Source organism: Erythrolamprus reginae, chromosome 1 (genome assembly GCF_031021105.1).
Source record: "Erythrolamprus reginae isolate rEryReg1 chromosome 1, rEryReg1.hap1, whole genome shotgun sequence".
NCBI lineage: Eukaryota > Metazoa > Chordata > Lepidosauria > Squamata > Dipsadidae > Erythrolamprus > Erythrolamprus reginae.
The window spans coordinates 388,509,223-388,530,731 of NC_091950.1; the positions used below are offsets into that span (position 1 = coordinate 388,509,223).

The following is a 21,509-nucleotide window of genomic DNA, read 5'->3' on the forward strand; positions in this document are numbered from 1 at the left end:
AAATTGAACATTAAATACTAAATTTGAAATGCTAAAAAGTAATTAACAAGCATGGCTTTTAATCAATGACCCGTCTCTGCCTTTTTTATTTATAATAACATCGAGGAAGGTACCGTAAAAAGATACCTTTTTCATGCTGAGGAATTACTCCAAACCGAAGCAAGTCCATTTTGCTCAGTCTAACATTAACCAAAGGAGAAGTGGAAATATGGATGACAGACTCTAGCTCAGAATTCAAAGAGCAATAATTCCAAAGCATCTGGAGGATACCAGGCTTTTAAGGGCTGTCTTTGAATATTTTGGGCCCAGACCAGAGGACTTACTTTCCCTACCGGTTCGCAAATGTGATTCCTTCCACGCTTGCAAATACTCTTACATGCATGAACTTTGATCACGCACACAGCTTGCATGCATGTGCGTGGCTTCAAAACATGCCTAAATAGGGCAATATAATGCCACACATAGGTCACCACTCCCGGTTCGCCCGAACTGATCCTGTAGTCCAGCCCATTTTAAGCATTCATCGTCAAAGTATTTGGTATTTGGGGAGGGGCGGCATACACATCCAATTAATAAATAATACTCATTTAGAGATGTGTGAAGGTTGTTTGTCCTTTTTAATTATTTGTTCAGCAGCGGCTGTCAATGCCATCTACTTAAGAGAAATAATTCTCTTTTGCGCATGTTGTATTATTTCTTGTAGCACAGCTGGTGTAGCCAAGAGAATTTTATTGTTGCTTGACCCAATCACTGCTTTCTCTGGCTTAGCACTTTCCTTTCCCCTGCTGATGAAAACTAAAACGTCCTTCATGAATTTTGGTTGATTTAGAGACATGTGGACTTCATCTCCCAGAATTCCTGAGCTAGCATGATTGGCTCAGGAATTCTGGGAGTTGAAGTCCACAAGTCATAGAAGAGCCAACTTTGCCTACCTCTAGTTTAGACAATGCCCTTGAAAGGCTTTATACATTTGGAGTATGCTATATATTATTGCTACTCAGATTGTGTTTTGGTCAGTATCTAGAGCTGCGGTGGCGCAGTGGTTAAAATGCAAGCTACTTCTGCTGACTGCCGGCTGGCAGATCAGCAGTTCAAGCCTCACTGGCTTAAGGTTGATTCAGCCCTCCATCCTTCTGAGGCCGGCAAAATGAGGTGTCAGATTGTTGACACTGGAAACTGCGTAGAGAGGGCAGGAAAGCTTTATGAAGCTGTATTTAAAACTAAGTGGTATTGCTATCTAGCCTTTTGCTTACGGTTTGGAAAGTTATGCATTATAATAATCTTCATTTATCTCCATCCTCAGGCAGAGAAAGGTGATGGTTACTTAGCACAGATTTAAAGTTTAGTTTCCCACATCTAAAGCAAATGTGCAAGACATTATACTGAACTTTAACGAGGGTAGTTATGAAAGCTTAAATTCACCACAATAATTAGGAATGTCTCAAAAAGGTTTATGAATGATGCCCAGCAGCTGTGCACACCTACATTTTGTAGGCAACTTAAATCAGCCTTATACAACCTAATGACTTCTAGATGTCTGAGATGGTATCTCCTATCTTCCCTAGCCACTAGGAATGCTAGATGGTGTCTTAATGGAAATGTAACCCAACAGAGGCAAGTTTTATTGGGTTCCTGGTTATGTGAGGCCAACATAAATATATTATTATTATTTATTAGATTTGTATGCCGTCCCTCTCCGAGGACTCGGGGAGGCTCACAACAACATAAACAGTGTACAAATCCAATTTTAAAATGCAATTTAAAACCCTTATAATAAAATAAAATAATCACACAATCAAACCATACATCAACCTTGACAATTGGGGTGTGTGTTAGTTTCCCCATGCCTGGCGGCAAAGATGAGTTTTTAATAACTTACGAAAGGCGAGGAGGGTGGGGGCAGTCCTAATCTCTGGGGGGAGTTGGTTCCAGAGGGCCAGGGCTGCCACAGAGAAGGCTCTTCCCCTGGGTCCCGCCAGACGACATTGTTTAGTCAACAGGACCCGGAGAAGGCCAACTCTGTGGGACCTAATCGGCCGCTGGGATTCGTGCGGCAGAAGGCGGTCTCGGATATAGATATAGTAATAGCATTTAGACTTATATACTGCTTCACAGTATTTTATAGCCCTCTCTAAGTGGCTTACAGAGTCAGCATATTGCCCCCAACAATCTGGGTCCTCATTTTACCAACCTCAGAAGGATGGAAGGCTGAGTCAACCTTGAGCCTGGTGAGATTTAAACTGCCAATTTGCAGGCAGTCTGCAATCAGCAGCCTGAAGTATTGCATTCTAACTATTGCACCACCATGGCTCATATCACTTATTGTCTGCATTTTGTATGGGTTATAGTAGCTTCCATCTCCCAGAAATATTATCAGTAAATATTTCTCGTCAGAGGAATTAAAGGTAGATGATATGTTGTTTGCTTTGGTCAAAGATCAGTCGCCTATCTTTCTTTTTTTAAAAAATAATCTTTATTAAGTATTTACATTAAAAACAAAAACCATATAAAGAAAACCAAAGACAAAACATGACTTATACAAACATAAACATGTACAATCAATCATATTACAGTTATATATCAATTCTTAAACCCTCGATGATTTACACAGAGGTCAACCATCCTGTTGACCTTATTTATGACAGCCTATTTATATCAAGCCTATTAATTTATACTTTACTATAATGTATCACTTGTAATATAATTTATATCAAGCCTATTAATTTATACTTTACTATAATGTATCACTTGTATGCTATATCGTAATTTTTGGTCATATTACCTAGTTCGTGAATTGTAAAAGAAGAGATTGCTAGACAACGACTTTTCTTTGTATTATATATACATCATGATTTGGTTAAAGGATTAATAAGATTACCGATATTTTTTCATTTTATTTCAACTTGTGAGAGATTTATAAATATTTATGCTTTTAGATATTTTTTCTGATTGATCCATTCTTATCAGTTCCTTTTCATGGATAGGTTACTCCTTGTTAATCTTGAAGTTGGGTGGCCTTATAAATTCTTAAAATCAAGCAATCAAAATCAATCTTATTCTTTGATTTCACATTTCCAGGACAGCCTTGGTGGCAACAGTAAGACTGCGATGGTTGCTACCGTCAGTCCAGCAGCAGATAATTATGATGAGATACTATCTACCTTGAGGTATGCAGACCGAGCCAAGAACATTGTGAACCATGCTGTGGTCAATGAAGATCCCAATGCTCGAATCATCCGAGAACTGAGGGAGGAAGTAGAAAAACTCAGGGAACAGCTTACCAAAGCAGAGGTAAGTCTTCTTGCACCAAGGGCAATAGAAGGAGTAATTCATTTAATCAGTCAGTGGGTGATGTTCCTCTCCTCCAACCTTAAAGCACATTCCAACACAATTTGCAAATACTATAACCTGACTTTGAATAATGAGGTTTCCTGCATGCTGAAGGAAGGAACCTGAAATTCTAACCCACATATTTCTTAGCTGTCCTTTCTGTACTCACCTGTACTCTAATCTTTATAATTCTGTTTCATTATTCCTGAGGACATCTTTATTTGCTTCTTACAATTGAACTGGAACCCTAACATGTCTAACATTACTAAATTTATTTCAGCTGCCATTATTTTACATAGGAAACTATTCCTTTAACATTTAGGATTCTACTAATATATGTATACTTTATTTCTTTTTTTCATGTTTTATGTTTTTTAGAGTTAGGGTTTTTTTTAGTTTTCTGTTACATTTAACCAGTCACCAATCCTAATAACATTTATATACTGTACATATATACTTGCGTATACATGCATATACATGCAGGATTTATACATACACACATCAGCAGTGGGTTGTTCCTGATTCAGCCCAGTTCTAAGAACTGGTAGCATCAATAACTAGAGATTCCACCCACCCACCTGGTGCACAAGCATCATGCACATGCGCCCGTGAACCAGTAGTAAAGGATTTTGGAACCCACTACTGATTCACATACCTGTGCATCTACATGCAGATACCTACATGCCTGATACGTACCTTTTTAGCTGTTTAATATTTAGTATATAAAGTAAGCATTTTACTTTTTTAATTCCCAAAACAGTTTTATAATCCCAATTATTAATTTTAATACTTAAGTATTTTATAACCTGCATTTATAGCATTATAAAAATATTTCATTTATTTAATTGGTTTTAGAAAATATTTATGTTTTTCATTTAAGCCATGTAATTTCTTATAATTGTGCAAAATACTGGTCAGTAACTGTAAAAAATCTACTAATAATAATACACAATTGTTACACTAGAATTTCTTGTTACCAGCATTGTAGTAAAATGCTGAGTTGGAAGGTCAGACTTTTTCCACCCGTATGGAGGTATCCTCTCCCGGTATTACACTCAATAAGAGGTTTCCTGCATGTATTATTCATGGTGGCTACTTTTCAGTCACATAGATCACACTGATAAGATCATGAAGAATGCATGCAACCTTAATTTGATGGCCCTTCTTAGGATAATTCCATAATTTGCTTTTTTCTTTCACACCTCCACTCCCCCCCCCCCCCTTTAATCTTTTAGGCTATGAAATCTCCAGAATTAAAAGATCGTTTGGAAGAATCTGAAAAACTTATCCAGGAGATGACAGTAACCTGGGAAGAGAAGCTCAGGAAGACAGAGGAAATTGCACAGGTCTGCATTTTTGTATTGAGTTTTGCTGACACATAATGAAGATTACTGTCACCATTTAACAGTGGCGGAATACTATGAAAGCTCATGATACCTCTGGATAATTTATGATTCTGTGAATGAGTTATTAATTTCTAGGATGGTCAGTTCAAAGAGAGATTATTGTTGCAAAAGCAGTTATTTTCTGTGTGCAGATCAAATTTTGGACTGCCAAAATGAAGCTATCTTCATGGCATTTATTTATTTATTTATTTATTCATTTATTCATTCATTCATTCATTCATTTATTTATTTATTCATTTATTTATTTATAAGATTTGTATGCCGTCCCTCTCCGTAGACTTGGGGTGGCTCACAGCATACAATAAAACAATTCATAACAAATCTAATAAATTTTAAAAACATTAAAAAATCCCATTATTAAAGCAGACATACACACAAACATACCATACATAAATTGTATAGGCCGGGGGGGGGGGGGGAATGCCTCAATTTCCCCATGCCTGACAACAGAGGTGAGTTTTAAGGAGTTTACGGAAGACGAGGGTGGGGGCAGTTGTAATCTCTGGGAGGAGCTGGTTCCAGAGAGTCGAGGCTGCCACAGAGAAGGCTCTTCCCCTGGGACCCACCAGATGACATTGTTTAGACGACGGGACCCGGAGAAGGCCAACTCTGTGGGACCTAATCGGTCGCTGGGATTCGTGCGGCAGAAGGCGGTCCCGGAAATATTCTGGTCCGATGCCATGAAGGGCTTTATAGGTCATAACCAACACTTTGAATTGTGACCGGAAATTGATCGGCAACCAATGCAGACTGCGGAGTGTTGGTGTAACATGGGCATACCTGGGGAAGCCCATGATTGCTCTCGCAATCATTCTGCAGTCTGCATTGGTTGCCGATCAATTGTTGTTGGCCAAAAATAAATCATTGTTGCTACATATTTCTGGTTGTAGATGGTCTGGATTCTGGTCTCTACATTCACATGGTGTATTGTTATCAGCCAAGAGTCTCCATTGGAACATATTGGTTTTACATTTAGCCGCTCCAACCCTCAACCTATTCAGGGTCTTAAAAGCAGCATGATGGAGGTCAGATCCTTCAGTCATATCTTCCTTAAATGTTATTCCTTGCTTGATGGTCTCCTTCCTCCATCTTTTAATTTGTGCCCTCAGGAATGTTTATTCTTGTCATAAAACTTTCAAAAGCAGTGATGGATTTACTGATAGTTTTAAAGGCAAGGTTGAGGGATGTAGTAGGTGCTGTGATAATGTGGTGGTGGGGGAAAAGTTTGAGCCTTAAGCTAATTTTATTTTACTGATCCTGTGGAAATGGTTCTGCAGCAGGTATGAAACAAGCTTTTAAGGGTGCCATTGCCAACTCTGCTTTAAGTTTTTAAAAGTTTTTAAATTATATTGATTGGATTAGATGTATTGCTATGTTTTTTATATATGTTGTGAGCTGCCCCGAGTCCTTGGAGAAGGGCGGCATACAAATCCAATCAATCAATCAATCAATCACTAAATAAATAAATAAATACATACATACATACATACTTCCTTACAGGGCCTCCACGGAGTCCAAAAATCATTTTTTTTAAAAAAATTAAGGGACCGAAGGAATGAAAAATACTTCGCAAGATGTTAGGAATTGTTGACGTTCCCACTTAAAACCTTGTACAGCTTTGTTGAGAAAGCCAAACATTTGTGAAATTGAGCCCTCGCCTGAAAATTGGGCCATTTCACGTTTGTCAGTTGTGCCATAATTCTACAAAATTCTTGACATTGTGCATATCTAAAGCCACACCCTATTACCACCAGTGATCCCTGCTGGGAAACGTTTTTCTAAATATGGTTTCATGTCAGAATAACTTGGATGAGAACAAATACTTTGGAGCTTAATCTTCATGCATACCTTTTTAGCTTATACACCCAAGGTCCTGGTTTCTCAATTAATGGTCCTTGAGATGAAATTCTACAAGAAACTTAAACCTCTTTTCTCCTCCTCTTCCCTGCATCACATACATGTTTCTTTTTTGGGGTGGAGTGGGGTGGGGGGGGACAGTGGCTACTTTTGTCCCAGATTTTCCTGGAAAATGGTGTTTCACATGGCTAAATTCCAAATCAAATCAGCAATACTTCCTCCCCCCTCCAAGAATGAGAATGAGTGGGTAGTTGGGCTAAATGAGCCCAGCCAAAGACTGTAGTTGTAGGACAATAACACTATCATGTCATTGAATTGGACAGGTCAGTGCTTTCAGGATCATTTATTTTTCATATTGCAGATGTTTTAATTATTCAATGAGTTAAGTCTAAATGTTGATATTCATTCCTTTCTTTTTCCGTGATTTGATAGTGTAATTTCTGGGATTCTGGATCTGTGAAAAGTGGTTGGGGCCAGTGACAGGCAGCAGCCGGTGCACCCAGGTGTGCGGCTCTGGTAGGAAAATCCGGGGTGCCCCTGCATGAGATTTGGCTTCTGCACATCTGAAGCAAGCCAAATCTCATGCGAGAGAGCGAGATTTTGGCTATTTATGCCAATTTTTTTGCTTCTGCGCATGCATAGAAGCAAAAATATTGCGTCCGTGACGGCCTCCCAAGGAGCTCTTGTAGGAGGTAAGAAGAGTAGCCCTTCACTAGTTAGGGCCAAACATGGGTTGAGGGTTGCAGAAATTTGAAATTTGGAGATTAGGAAAGCAGCTGTGGTTGTATCAGCTCCAAGAGATGGATAGGGTTACATTAGCCAATCATTGACAGTGGCTGTCCTTTTGCTTTCTTTCTCTATTATGTCCAGGGAGAGGAATAACCACACATAATGGGAGAATATATCTAGTTCTCATTGTTTTTTCTAATGGTAGTTGTGTTTCTCTCAAATAGGAACGGCAGAAACAGCTTGAAAGTCTTGGCATCTCTCTTCAGTCATCTGGGATCAAAGTGGGTGATAACAAGTGCTTTCTGGTGAATTTGAATGCTGACCCTGCTCTCAATGAACTTTTGGTCTACTATTTAAAGGTGAGGTGGTTTTTAAATTGCTTAAATGTAAGAAGCTCCTACAGATCTCATTCCTGAATTCTCCTCTAAGATCCACTGTCTTTACCTAGAAAATATTTCAAAGTCCACCCTGGATTTGATCATTTTTTAAATGGATCAAGACAGATTGGTTGGGCAAAAGCAGATTTTGTGACATTTCTGTCAGGCTAGGCTCTTCAGGATACAAAGCTATTTTATTCAGTCCCAGTATACTCAAATCCAAGATTTTATTGTTAACTGTGAACTGTTTTTAACAGACACTAGGGTATAGATCCATGATGGCAAACCTATGGCACACATGCCAGAGATGGCATTTAGATCCTTCTCTGCTGTCACCTACACCATCAATCCAGGTCAGATCTCCGAGGCATTTAAGAACATAAGAAGAGCCATGCTGAATCAGGCCAAAGCCCATCGAGTCCAGCATTCTGTGTCAAACAGTGGCCCACCAATTCCATGGTCCATGGAGATTTTGAGTAGAAAGAGAAGGCAAGACCCTCCCTTTCCCTTGGCCCCCAACAAATGGTACTCAAGGGAATCCGGCCTGCCACCACCAACATAGAGGCGGCACATGGACATCAATTTCAATAACCACTGATACACTTGGCATCCATTTCTTTCGTGAGCTTCTGTTTCCCTGCTCTGGAAATCTCACACTACTTACCAGAGCTTATAAAACTTTCACCAGACCCATCCTAAAATATAGCTCATCTGTTTCAAACCCATACCGCATTTCTGACATTAATACCCTCAAAAATGTCCAAAGATACTTCACCAGAAGAGCTCTTCACTCCTCTACCTATAACAGAACACCCTACGAAACTAGACTTACAATCCTGGGTCTAGAAAGCTTAGAACTAAGATGCCTCAAACATGATCTAAGTATTGCCCACAAGATCATATGCTGCAACGTTCTGCCTGTCAAAGGCTACTTCAGCTTCAACCACAACAACACAAGAGCCCACAACAGATCCAAGCTTCATATTAACCGCTCCAAACTTGACTGTAAAAAATACGACTTTAGTAATCGAGTTGTCGAAGCGTGGAATTCACTACCGGACTCTGTAGTATCATCCCCTAACCCCCAACACTTTACCCTTAGACTATCCATGGTCGACCTCACCAAGTTCCTAAGAGGTCAGTGAGGGGCGTACATAAGTGCACCAGAGTGCCTATCGTCCCCTGTCCTATTGTCTCTCCTATATCGTCCCCTGTCCTATTGTCTCTCCTATATCTCCTATATCTTCTCTTCTATCCCTATATATTTTTCTGCTGTTCTCTCATAGTTATATTTTACTCCTTTATTTTCTCCTCTATTCTCCCTTTAATACATTCTACCTGATTATATCCTCTTTAACCCTCATTGTGTATTATTGTGTATTGGACAAAACAAACAAACAAATAACTAAAACAGAAGCTCAAAAAAGGAAAAGCTCTTACCTTGTGCCATGCTGTTGGTGTTGGGATGCTTTGCCTCCTATAGGCCAACTGGTCTTTGGGTCTCTGCTGCTCATGTGCACATGTCCATGCATGTCATGTGCTTGTTCGTACATGCACGCGTTCATATGCATACACGCACATCTGCCTTTCAGTTTGGTCATGTGCGTACACACAGTTTGGGCACTTGTTTTACCCTCACTGATATGATCATTCTGCTTATAAAAAGCAGATGTTTCGTATCATGATTTGATCCCCCTATAAATACAGTGGTACCTCATGATACGAACCCCTTGTGACACGAACCCCTCGTGATACGAACCCGGGGTTCGGAAATTTTTTGCCTCTTCTTACGAACTTTTTTCGGCTTATGAACCCACCGCAGATCGCAAAATGGCGCTCCGCTGGGTGCCACCCTCCGGCTGTCACCTTTTAAAACAGCCGGGGGCTTCTCGGTGTTCTCCCGAACCCGAACTTTTTGGGTTCAGGTTCCGGAGCCTTCCAAGAAGCACCCGGCTGTTTCAGAAGGTTACAGCCGGGCGCCGCCACTCGACGGAGCGCTGTTTTTGCGATCGGCGGCGGCGTTTTCGGCCGATCTGGAGGCTAGAAAGGAGGTGGGGAATCCCAATGGGGAATTCCATAGGCGGAGCTTTGACGTCACGATTAATCGCTTTTACATTGTTTCCTATGGGAAACAATGTTTCGTCTTATGAACGTTTCGCCTTATGAACCTACTTCCGGAACGAATTAGGTTCGTAAGACGAGGTATTACTGTATACTGTATTTGCAGTGTCATCATTCTGTGAATATAGTCTCCTTGGACTTAGTGACTCCTTCAGTACTTAGTGCTATACAATAAAATGTAATATTTCTCAGCAGCTTTGTACAATGAGTCATCATTATTGCTCCCCTGGAGCTTGGAAAAGTCCTATCTTGGCTACCATGGAATTGAAACAGATTTCCCAGTTCTTGTTTTTTAGCAAATTGCAAGCCATGATTCTGAGGGAACTAAATTTGCAGAATCATGGCTTGCATTACTGCATATATATAATGCCAAGTCATAACACAAAAGTAGAAGCATCAGGCAAAGAATGCAGCCAGCTCCTAAATGGATAGGCTGCCATTTAAACCAAGCCAATAATACAGTATATTGATCACAGACTTTTATGGGAGTTATGCAATGAACGGCTCTTTTTCTTTTTTCTTTTGTTTTCATATCTTGTTTTTTTTTTATTTTAAAATTTTATAATAAATTTTATTATTTAAAAGGGATACATATATAGTGTATTTACACAAATAACTTACAATATATATAGTCCAGTGTTTCCCAACCTTGGCAACTTGAAGATATCTGGACTTCAACTCCCAGAATTCGCTGGCTGGGGAATTCTGGGAGTTGAAGTCCAAATATCTTCAAGTTGCCAAGTTTGGGAAACACTGATATAGTCTTCATTGCTTATTTGACTGCTATGACAATCATTAAGTGTTGTACCACATGATTCTTGACAAATGTATTGTATCTTTTTCTTGTGTGTCCAATCACACTTGGCCAATAAAATTCTATTCTATTCTATTCTAGTCACAATAACATCAGTAATAGCAAGCAAGCAGGTCAACAAAAGGAGACAAAAAAAGAGGGGGGGTAGGACACACACACACGAAACAAAAAAAGAACAAAAACAAAAATACCACCATTTAAAAAGAGAGAAATATCTTATTTCTCTCTTAACTATCTCGGCCTTAATTATTTTGTTTAGATATGTTAAAAACTGCTTATAAATCTATTCAGACCTGTGACATTATTTGAAATGCTGCCTCTTTAAGGAGAACCAGCAATCCTATTTATAGTGGGCTAGCACCCTGAAGAATGTGCAGGATGGGGGTTGGGGAAATCTTTAGTCATCACTGTTCCCTTGAAGCAACAAAAGAGCTGACTTTGAATAGCTTCGGAGAATTTCAAGGCAGTGTAGGTGTCTAGCTTTGTCAGCTGGCACTCCCCCCCTCCTAACTAGTTCCTGATGACTGTTTCTTTGCTACTCAGTGTGAAGGCCTTCAAAGAATGTCTTGGCAACAAAATATATGCAGGGGGGTGACCTTGACTATTTACAAAATGTTAAGATTTCATCTTAACATTTTGTACTAATTACAAAAGACCTGAGTGCAACAACATCGCCAAGAAGGCTACAAGAGTTGTTAATCTAATTCTATGTAGATTCTGCCCTTGAAATCTCACACTACTTACCAGAGCATACAAAACTTTTGCCAGACCCATCCTAGAATACAGCTCATCTGTTTGGAACCCATACCGCATCTCAGACATTAACACCCTTGAAAATGTCCAGAGCTACTTCACCAGAAGAGCCCTGCATTCCTCCTCCCGTAACAGAATACCATACGAAACTAGACTGACAATCCTGGGCCTAGAAAACTTAGAACTAAGACGCCTTAAACATGATCTAAGTATTGCCCACAAGATTATATGCTGCAATGTCCTGCCTGTCAACGACTACTTCAGCTTCAACCACAACAACACAAGAGCACATAACAGATTCAAGCTCAATATTAACCGCTCCAGACTTGACTGTAAAAAATACGACTTTAGTAATAGAGTTGTTGAAGCGTTGAACTCATTACCGGACTCCGTAGTATCATCCCCTAACCCCCAACATTTTACCCTTAGACTGTCCACGGTTGACCTCTCCAGATTCCTAAGAGGTCAGTAAGGGGCATACATAAGCGCACTAGAGTGCCTTCTGTCCCCTGTCCTATAGTCTCTCCTATATCCCTATATCTTCTCTTCTATCCCTATATCTTTCTTCTATTCTCTCATTATTTTATCCTATACTCTCTCTTCTATTCTTTCTCTAATTCTATTTCCTTGAAGGTGTCCTCTATTACCTTCATTATGTATTATTGTGTATTGGACAAGATAGATAGATAGATAGATAGATAGATAGATAGATAGATAGATAGATAGATAGATAGATAGATAGATAGATAGATAGAGATATCTTAGAATTCAGAAGAGGGAGAAAATTCACACAATTATCTCAGCTCCTTTTGTAGTAAGTTTAGACTCCTCCTTTAGGAATCTAAAATGGTGACTTCTTTATTAAGACATGCTACAGTTAACAGTGGTGATCAAATTTATAATAGGATATTACCCCCAGGTGCACTGCAATATGAAGGCTCTCCTGGTGTCAGCTCTCCTGGATAACCTGCAGACAGGAAACTTGACTTGCTGAGCTAATTCTCCTTTATTGTAGGATACATTAATATAACTTTGGAAGTCTGAAAGCACAAATTTCCCACTGTCTCTCTTTAGAACCAGGATCAACTAGAGACTCCCTAAGTCTCTTTCTCCAACAGCTAATTCTACAATATTATAAGGCTATATTAACACAATTTCCCAAGTCTGAAAGTACAAACCACCGACCATCTCTTTTTATATTGTTGTTGTTGTTGTTGTTGTTGTTATTACTATTATCATTATTATTAATTAGATTTGTATGCTGCCCCTCTCTGCAGATCAGTTGAGGTGGGCCCTATCTATATTTCTTTCTGTGATCCTTAAGCAATTGCAATATCTTTTCACTTCTCTCAAGGTCATTATCACATTTTATCTACTACAATTTGCATTTTGTTCAACCTTTGCCTCTTTTTTGGGGGGGGGCGGAATAGTTGAGATCTCACTGTCTGAATAAGTCTTGTTTAAATGTATTTAGAGAAATAGGCTCATGGGAGAAGAGCCTAATGCTGGGAAAGATTGGGGGGGAAAGAAGAAAGGGATGACAGAGAATTAGGTCACTGAAGAAGTTGGCGTGAGCTTAAATGGACTCCAGAAGATGGTAGAGAAAGGCCTGGAGGAACATTGTCCATGGGGTTGCGATGGGTCAGACACAACTTCACAACTAACAACAACAGAGAGAAATAGCTCTGTGCATTATTTAATTCAGCATAGAACTCAGTATCTTTTTAGTTTATGCTGAAATATATATTTTAAACAAACTTTTATTTCTTACATTTCCAGACAGACACCCATTCTTTTTGCCTTTTAGCATGGTTACATGGTCCATAGCCTCTGATAGACTCATCCTCAAATAGTATGCACTTCTCCTCCTTCTTTCCATTCAGATATGTAGCTCAAGTTGATAATGATCCACATGCGGGAGGAATCTGTTCCAAGTGCCAAACTACAAAGATCTACTACTCTTTCAGTAAAATAATATTTTCTCATGTTGTTTTTGATCTTTCCCCCAACTAACTTCAGATTGTGTCCCCTTGTTCTTGTGTTCACTTTCCTATTAAAAACACTTCCCTCCTAAACCTTATTTAACCCTTTGACATATTTAAATGTTTCCATCATGTCCCCCCTTTTCCTTCTGTCCTCCAGGCTATACAGATTGAGTTCATGAAGTCTTTCCTGATACGTTTTATGCTTAAGACCTTCCACCATTCTTGTAGCCCGTCTTTGGACCCGTTCAATTTTGTCAATATCCTTTTGTAGGTGAGGTCTCCAGAACTGAACACAGTATTCCAAATGTGGTCTCACCAGCACTCTATATAGCAGGATCACAATCTCCCTCTTCCTGCCTGTTATACCCCTAGCTATGCAGCCAAGCATCCTACTTGCTTTTCCTACCGCCCAACCACACTACCCCTAAATCCTTCTCTTCTGAAGTTTTTGCTAATACAGAACTGCCAATACAATACTCACATTGAGGATTCCTTTTCCCCAAGTGCATTATTTTACATTTGGAAACATTAAACTGCAGTTTCCTGGTGAAGATGAGTAACATTAGTAGACTTAATGTCAAGGACAGTGTAATTTCCATTACAGTACAGTCAGCATCTTCTCAGATGAGAAGACATTATTCTTCATCAGAACTGGGCTCCAAATTAAAAATAGTACAGGGGAGAAGAAAGCAAAGTTAATTCAATAGGAAATTTGATTTCTCTCTCTTTTTCTCTTATCCTTTCATTCTTTCCCCATTTATTTTCTGCCATCATACGTTCCATTAATTCAATCCTGAATTATTTCCATTTTAACTGGTCAGATAATATCTGTAAACCCTGAGGACTGGAAGCTTCTCTTTCCCTCTACTTCCTCCTCACAGTTCCCCCCCCCCCCTGTGTTGGCATTTTATACAGTAAGTGTAAGGGAAAGTAATGGCCAAGTTCACACTTGATACTAAGTCATGCCACAATCTGTTTAGTTTGGCTTCATTGTGATGGGAAATAAGTTTTATAAGTTACAGTTTTCTGGGGCACTTTGAGAAAGCCGGACTTGATGAATTGAGAACGGTCAGTTTCATAGGTGGTAAGTAATATGAATTTCTGTTGGATTTCAGTGGACCTGATCTTGAATCTTTTGCAGGAGCACACACTCATTGGATCTGATAATTCCCAAGACATACAGCTCTGTGGATTGGGGATTCTTTCTGAGCACTGTATAATAGATATCACTGAGGATGGACAAGTCATGTTGACGCCTCAGAAGAATACTAGGTAACTGAGTGCTGTTTTCTGTCTACAGAGGCAAGAATTTTGCTCTTATTTCGGGATTAAACGAAGCATGGAAGAAGTTGGATTTTGGAACCTTTGTAGCTAAATGAAAGGACTCACGTTTCCCCTCATTGCTTGCTTTTTCCATCTCTCATTTGTTTGTTTGTTTATTGGATTTATATGCCGCTCCTCTCCAAGGACTCGGGACAGCTTACAACATATAAAAAACAATAACAATATCCTAAATCTAATATTAATTTAATTTAACTAGTGTAAAACTGAAATTCGTTAAAAATCAATCACTCTCATGCATACAATCAAGCATGCATTCCATTGAGTGGCTTGTCTATCTGTCTACCATCTATCTATCTATCTATCTATCTATCTATCTATCTATCTATCTATCTATCTATCTATCTATCTTATCTATCTTATCTATCTATATCTACCTACCCACCCACCTACCTACCTACCTACCTACCTACCTATCTATCTATCTATCTATCTATCTACTGTATCTATCTATCTATCTATCTATCTATCTATCTATCTATCTATCTTATCTATCTATATCTACCTACCTACCCACCTACCTACCTATCTATCTATCTATCTATCTATCTAATCTATCTATCTATCTTATCTATCTATCTGTCTAATCAATCTGTCTGTCTGTCTATCTATCTTATCTGTCTATCTGTCTAATCTATCTTATCTATCTATCTATCTACCTACCTACCTATCTATCTATCTATTGGATTTGTATGCCGCCCCTCTCCGAGGACTTGGGGCCGCTCACAATACATTCATCATCCCAATACTTTTCCAGTAGAGTAAATGCATGCACATAATTGGAATAAATAATAGTGCCAAAACTGTGGGCTTTCTTGGCTCAGAATGTCTTATGTATTCAGTAAAGGGCGAGGGAGAACTCCATGAACATCCCTGCCCCCTGCTGCATTGACCAGAAGCCTTGAAACAAGCAACATGTCTCTAGGACTGAGCTGCAGTTTTCGATTATGGAAAGCAAAGTAACGAAGGAAATTGCTCAAACCAGTTGTTGCTCCCTCTCCTAAATTTTCATGCTCTGTTCCCTGGTGGCAAGTACCTGGTGCGTGCAAGAGAGGTTTGTTTGGGATGATGTTTAAATAGCAGGTGGGACAGTTGTTACAAGGGAACTGGAAAAAACAACCACCCAAGAAGAAGATTCTAAGACTTTCCTTCTCCAGTTGTAGGAGCTTCCTTGTAAAAATATTTGCCTGTGTTGGATTGTCTATAATTTATTTTTGCTATGCAACGTCTCTGCTTTGCTGCTGTGGCTTAAAGGAGGGGGATCAACACAAGTTCTTCACATTGTGTTTTTCTTAATCATTGCCATGTGGCATTAAAGGCAGGTCAAATCCTGGATGTGGGAATGACTATATTTACTTTCCTCCCCCCCTCCAACACAGGACATTTGTGAATGGTACAGCTGTTGTAGGTCCCACACAGCTACACCACGGTGACAGAATTTTGTGGGGGAACAATCACTTTTTCCGGTAAGCTGCTGATTCCTTTCATTTTCTTCTGTAATTGGTACGGCTTTGAGAGATAGGGAGTTGGATTGCCTTTGGCACCATTTCATATCCGAAAATCCGGCTTGACTCTGCAGGCTGCATTAGCTGGTCCTGTTCTCTGCTAAAGTCAAGATAGTTTAGCCTTCTTCAACTGGGCAACTGTCAGATATTTTAGAAGTACCAGTCCCCAAATCCTTCCAATCAGTTGATATGCTAGCTGGGAATTTCAGGAATTGTAAACCTATTTTCTTTGGGTCTTTGTTTCTTTGATGTTATGGTCATAATTTTACTGCAAAACGTTAACTCTTGTGGCTGAACAATTTTAAAAATTGTTGTAATGTTGCAATACAACCCAGGCTCTTTGCTATACAACCTGGACTCTTTGGGTCATTGTTTCAGAGATATTTCATTAACTTCCACTCAGAGGTGGGCTGCTGCCCGGATGGGGAGGAAACACATTGGGGTAGCGAAAATGGAGCTCCACCCCAGAGCACCCAATTTGCACTGAAAGATGTTGAAAGAAAATGCAGAGTATCCTGCATAAGCCACGCCCGCAGTGTGGTAGTAAAAATTTTGGTAGCCCTTCATTGATTCCACTCACATGCCCCTACGTACCCTCCTGACCAGCGGTCCCCAAACTATGGCCCGCGGGCCGCATGTGGCCCGCTGAGGCCATTTATCCAGCCCACGAGTGAGTGACACAAAACAGTGTTCCATCAAATTTTCTATGAATAAAATGTGGCATTTTGTTAGTAACTAATATCAATCATCAAAAAAGTTGCAAAAGTTTTTTTTCTAATTTTGTCATCCAGTTACATTCATTTTCTTTTAATTAAGTTGCAAAAATATTTTTTTCTAATTTTGTCATCCAGTTACATTCATTTTCTTTTAATTAAATTCCCTCCTTAATGTTCCTTCAAAAAGTATACCAATTATAATTCTAACTTATTAACCATTATGCCAAAGTGCTTCCTTCTTTCTTTATACATTTTTCTATAAGCCAAGAAAACCTACAATCAGATGTTAACAAAAGAAAATTAAAAACAAAACATAAACATATATGAATTTCAGACTTCTTCCCTCCCTCTAAATAGTACGTTCCCATTTTGTTTTTTACTTTAAAATAAGGTAAGTGCAGTGTGCATAGGGATTTGTTCATAGTTTTGTTTTTATAGTCCAGCCCTCCAACAGTCTGAGGGACAGTGAACTGGCCCCCTGTGTAAAAAGTTTGGGGACCCCTGCTCCTGACCCTCACTTTGTCTCCCTTGCATTCTTGCATACTCCTTCATAAACCTTCATACTCCACTGAGCTGCACAATCTTCCTCACCCACAAAGCACCTCTCATCATTTCCCTGACCCCCTGTGGTGCCTCTTGCAAACCTCTATACACCCTCCCCAACCCAGGCTTCACATGCACCTCTTGTATTCTCCCCCTCGCACACTCCCCAAACCCACATCTTGCAGATCCTATGCACTGTCCCTCACCTACCCTGAGCCAGGGGGGGAATGCTACCGTTTTCGGTGTACCAGTAGCAGTGGGCGTGGTGGTTCGGAGAATCCCTAGTGCCGGCAGCGCGAGGCTCCGCCCACCCATCTGGACAACGCCATTTTCTTTTTGGCATGCATTTCTGAACCAGTAGGAGCGATAAGTACATTTCACCGTTGCCCTGAGCCTCCTCTGCGTCCCCTCAACTCCCTCCATCTCTACTCCACCTGGCAGCGATCACTGCTGATTTGGGACTTCCAACTTATTTATTTATTTATTTTGTCCAATACACAATGAGGGTTTTAGTGGGTATATATCTATATACACATAGTAAAATACATGATGAAGGTTATAGAGGAGATACTCATAGTAAAATACAGTGGTACCTCATCATACGAACTTAATTGGTTCCATAAGGTGAAAAGTTCGTAAGATGAAACAATGTTTCCCATAGGAATCAATGTAAAAGCAAATAATGCCTGCAAATCCTTCAGGAAAATCCCAAACTTTAGAAGGGAGGCGAACAGAGGGCAGGGAGGAGCAGCTAAAGGGGGTGGGTGGAAGAAGCAAGGCTAGGCTAAAGGGTGAGTGGGAAGGAAGAAAGCCAAGGGGGGGGGCGCCCCTCTCTTTTCTTTCTTAAAAAGACACCCTTTCAGTTCCTTTGCAAGCACCTTGTTCTCGGCAAAATTTTCCTACTCCAAGCAGCCCCTCCCTCCTCCCTTTTCTTTCTTAAAAAGACACCCTTTCAATTCCTTTGCAAGCACCTTGTTCTAGGCAAAATTTTCCTACTCCAAGCAGCCCCTCCCTCCTCCCTTTTCTTTCTTAAAAAGACACCTTTTCAATTCCTTTGCAAGCACCTTGTTCTCGGCAAAAGTTTTCCTACTCCAAGCAGCCCCTCCCTCCTCCCTTTTCTTTCTTAAAAAGACACCCTTTCAATTCCTTTGCAAGCACCTTGTTCTCGGCAACATTTTCCTACTCCAAGCAGCCCCTCCCTCCTCCCTTTTCTTTCTTAAAAAGACACCCTTTCAATTCCTTTGCAAGCACCTTGTTCTTGGCAAAAGTTTTCCTACTCCAAGCAGCCCCTCCCTCCTCCCTTTTCTTTCTTAAAAAGACACCCTTTCAATTCCTTTGCAAGCACCTTGTTCTCGGCAACATTTTCCTACTCCAAGCAGCCCCTCCCTCCTCCCTTTTCTTTCTTAAAAAGACACCCTTTCAATTCCTTTGCAAGCACCTTGTTCTCAGCAAAATTTTCCTACTCCAAGCAGCCCCTCCCTTTTCTTTCTTCAAAAAAGGGGGGGGAGAAGAAACCCCTTCATCCCAGCAGCAGCTGCTTGGGTTCGTAAGGTAAAAATAGTTGGGAGGCAAAAAAATCTTAAACACCGGGTTCGTATCTTGAAAAGTTCGTTAGAAGAGGCGTTCATAAGATGAGGTACCACTGTATATCTAAGAAATAATAGAAAAGAAGGTGTAGTAATAGAACATATCAATGAAAGAATAGAAGAAAAGATATAGGAATAGAAGAAAAGATATAGGAATAGAAGAAAAGATATAGGAATAGAAGAAAGGTATAGGAGATATAGGAGAGCAATAGGACAGGGGACACTTGTACTCGCCCCTTCCTGCTGGATTTTAAATTGACTTTCCTTGTGGGAACTGACAAGGCATCTTTGCATTTGTTTTTCAAAATCAAATTAAACCAGTTTTCAAAGGGTGGTGTTCGTTAGCTTTTTTTTTTTCACATTTAAGGCTGAATTTGCCCAAAAAGAAAAAGAAAGTAGAAACAGAGGATGAAGACAAAGATAATTCAATGAAAGGAAGCAACAGTTCTGAACAGCTGGATTTAGATGGAGACAGCTCCAGTGAGGTATCCAGTGAGATCAGCTTCAACTATGAATATGCCCAGATGGAAGTAACCATGAAAGCTCTTGGAGGAAATGGTAAGGAATGTGGATGCATTGTTTTCACATTATGGTATGCCATTTTGCACATGGTTGCAATCCAGAGTTATGTTATGACTGTCTTTTGGACCACAATTTTAATACAGTGCTACTCTCCATAATTTACTGGGGCAAGTTTTTCTGCTTTGATTTATCTGTTTGATATAAGAGCCATAGTGGCGCGGTGGTTAGAATGCAGTATTGCAGACTAACTCTACCCACTGCCGAGAGTTCGAACCTGACTAGCTTAAGGTTGATTCAGCCTTCCATTCTTCTGAAGGTGGGTAAAATGAGGACCCGGATTGTTGGGGGCAATATGCTGACTCTGTAAGCCGCTTAAAGCAAGCTGTAAAACTTTGTGAAGCGGTATATAAGTCTAAGCGCTATTGCTATATGCAATGAACTTTTGTGATAGCAAGTTATCATGGAAGATAAACAGTGGTGGCCAAAGCTTTCGGTAGAAGCCACAGTTATGCCACATGCTTTATGACATCATTGTGCGTATGACATAAGAAACAATTTGTGTGATTTGTGATTGCAGGATACAGTTTCTAGGGATTATATCATGGATGTATATGTTTAGCTTTGGTTTGTTTTATAAGACTTAAAATCCTACAAATGTATAATAATAATAATAATAATAATAATAGTAATAGTAATAATAATAACAACAACAATAATAAAAATAATAATAATAGCAATAATAATAATAATAACAATAATAATAATAATAATAATATAAACTTTGATTATATTATCAAGGAAGATTAGCATCATAAGATAATTGAAGAACTTAAAAATGTAATACCATAGATAGAATCTTACAAATGCTGTAGTTTGAAAATATCCCAAAAGATTGTCTGAAGAAAGAATGATAACATGCAATCTTAATAGTATTTTATACTGATTCCCATTGATCCTCCTAGTACAGCCAATTCCATAGCCTAGAGCAGGAGTGTCAAACTCGTGTCATCATAGCAGTGTCATTTGATGTATTGCGACTTTCCTCCCCTTCACTGAACCGGGCATGGGCGTAACTTAGTAGTGGTTCTAAAACCTGTTGCTACTGGTTCTCCTGTGCTCATGCATGACGCTTCTGCACATGCAGAGGAGCATCCGGGTGGGTGGACAGAGCCTCCCACCACCCGTGCTTCTGGCTCTAAGAAGTGGGCTGAACCATGAGCAACCCACCACTGGTGTGGCCAGCGTATGATGCATCTGACCCATGGGCTGCGAGTTTCATAGCCTTGGCCTAGATGCTACAACTCAGTCTCCATATAAGCCTCGAATCCATGGGTCAAAATATTTTGCAAGATTTCGGTGGGGATGGTGTGTTCATGCCACAAAAAATAATGCACCATCAAGACCAAGGTGTTAGACAAGAATCAAATATTGAATTGAGTTTATGAACTCTGTCATACAAGAGAGGAATATACATTATTACATTGCATCTTTTCTATCTTTTTCTACATTGGCCTCAATTGTCCCCATCTCTGATAAACTAAGCTGCATGTAACTGCTGTTGGTAAGGGACAAGTATGGTATTAAACAAAGATGGGATTTCTTTTAGTAATTTGGCCTATCATCTTATATTTTTGTCATTTAATAAATCCATATTTAGATACTGATTCACTGAGGCTACCTGAATTCTTTTTCCATTTGTCCAGAAAATTAAGAGTGATACATGAGTAATACATATTGCTTCTTTGGAAAAAAGATAGAAATGGTTTGCTGTGGCCTCCTTTCAAGCTTGTGTTGACTCCTCAATTCTTCTACAATCCTGGGCTTTTCAGTAGTTTCCCATCCAAGTAGTAATCATATTCCAACCTGCTTAGATAAGTTCAATTAAGGCAGTGATGGTGAACCTGTTCTGTCGGGCTCTCTCGTA

At 39.7% G+C, this 21,509-nt stretch overlaps 1 protein-coding gene across 2 annotated transcripts in view; it reads left to right on the top strand.

The window, feature by feature from the left end:
* KIF13B (kinesin family member 13B) overlaps nt 1-21,509 on the top strand; it is a 216,027-nt gene that overhangs the window by 98,535 nt on the left and 95,983 nt on the right. For both annotated transcript variants that reach the window (XM_070734859.1, XM_070734861.1), the window contains exons 11-16: nt 3,079-3,291; nt 4,566-4,676; nt 7,547-7,681; nt 14,514-14,644; nt 16,093-16,179; nt 19,431-19,621. In XM_070734859.1, coding sequence (XP_070590960.1) covers nt 3,079-3,291; nt 4,566-4,676; nt 7,547-7,681; nt 14,514-14,644; nt 16,093-16,179; nt 19,431-19,621 — 868 coding nt within the window. The remainder of the gene's footprint in view (nt 1-3,078; nt 3,292-4,565; nt 4,677-7,546; nt 7,682-14,513; nt 14,645-16,092; nt 16,180-19,430; nt 19,622-21,509) is intronic.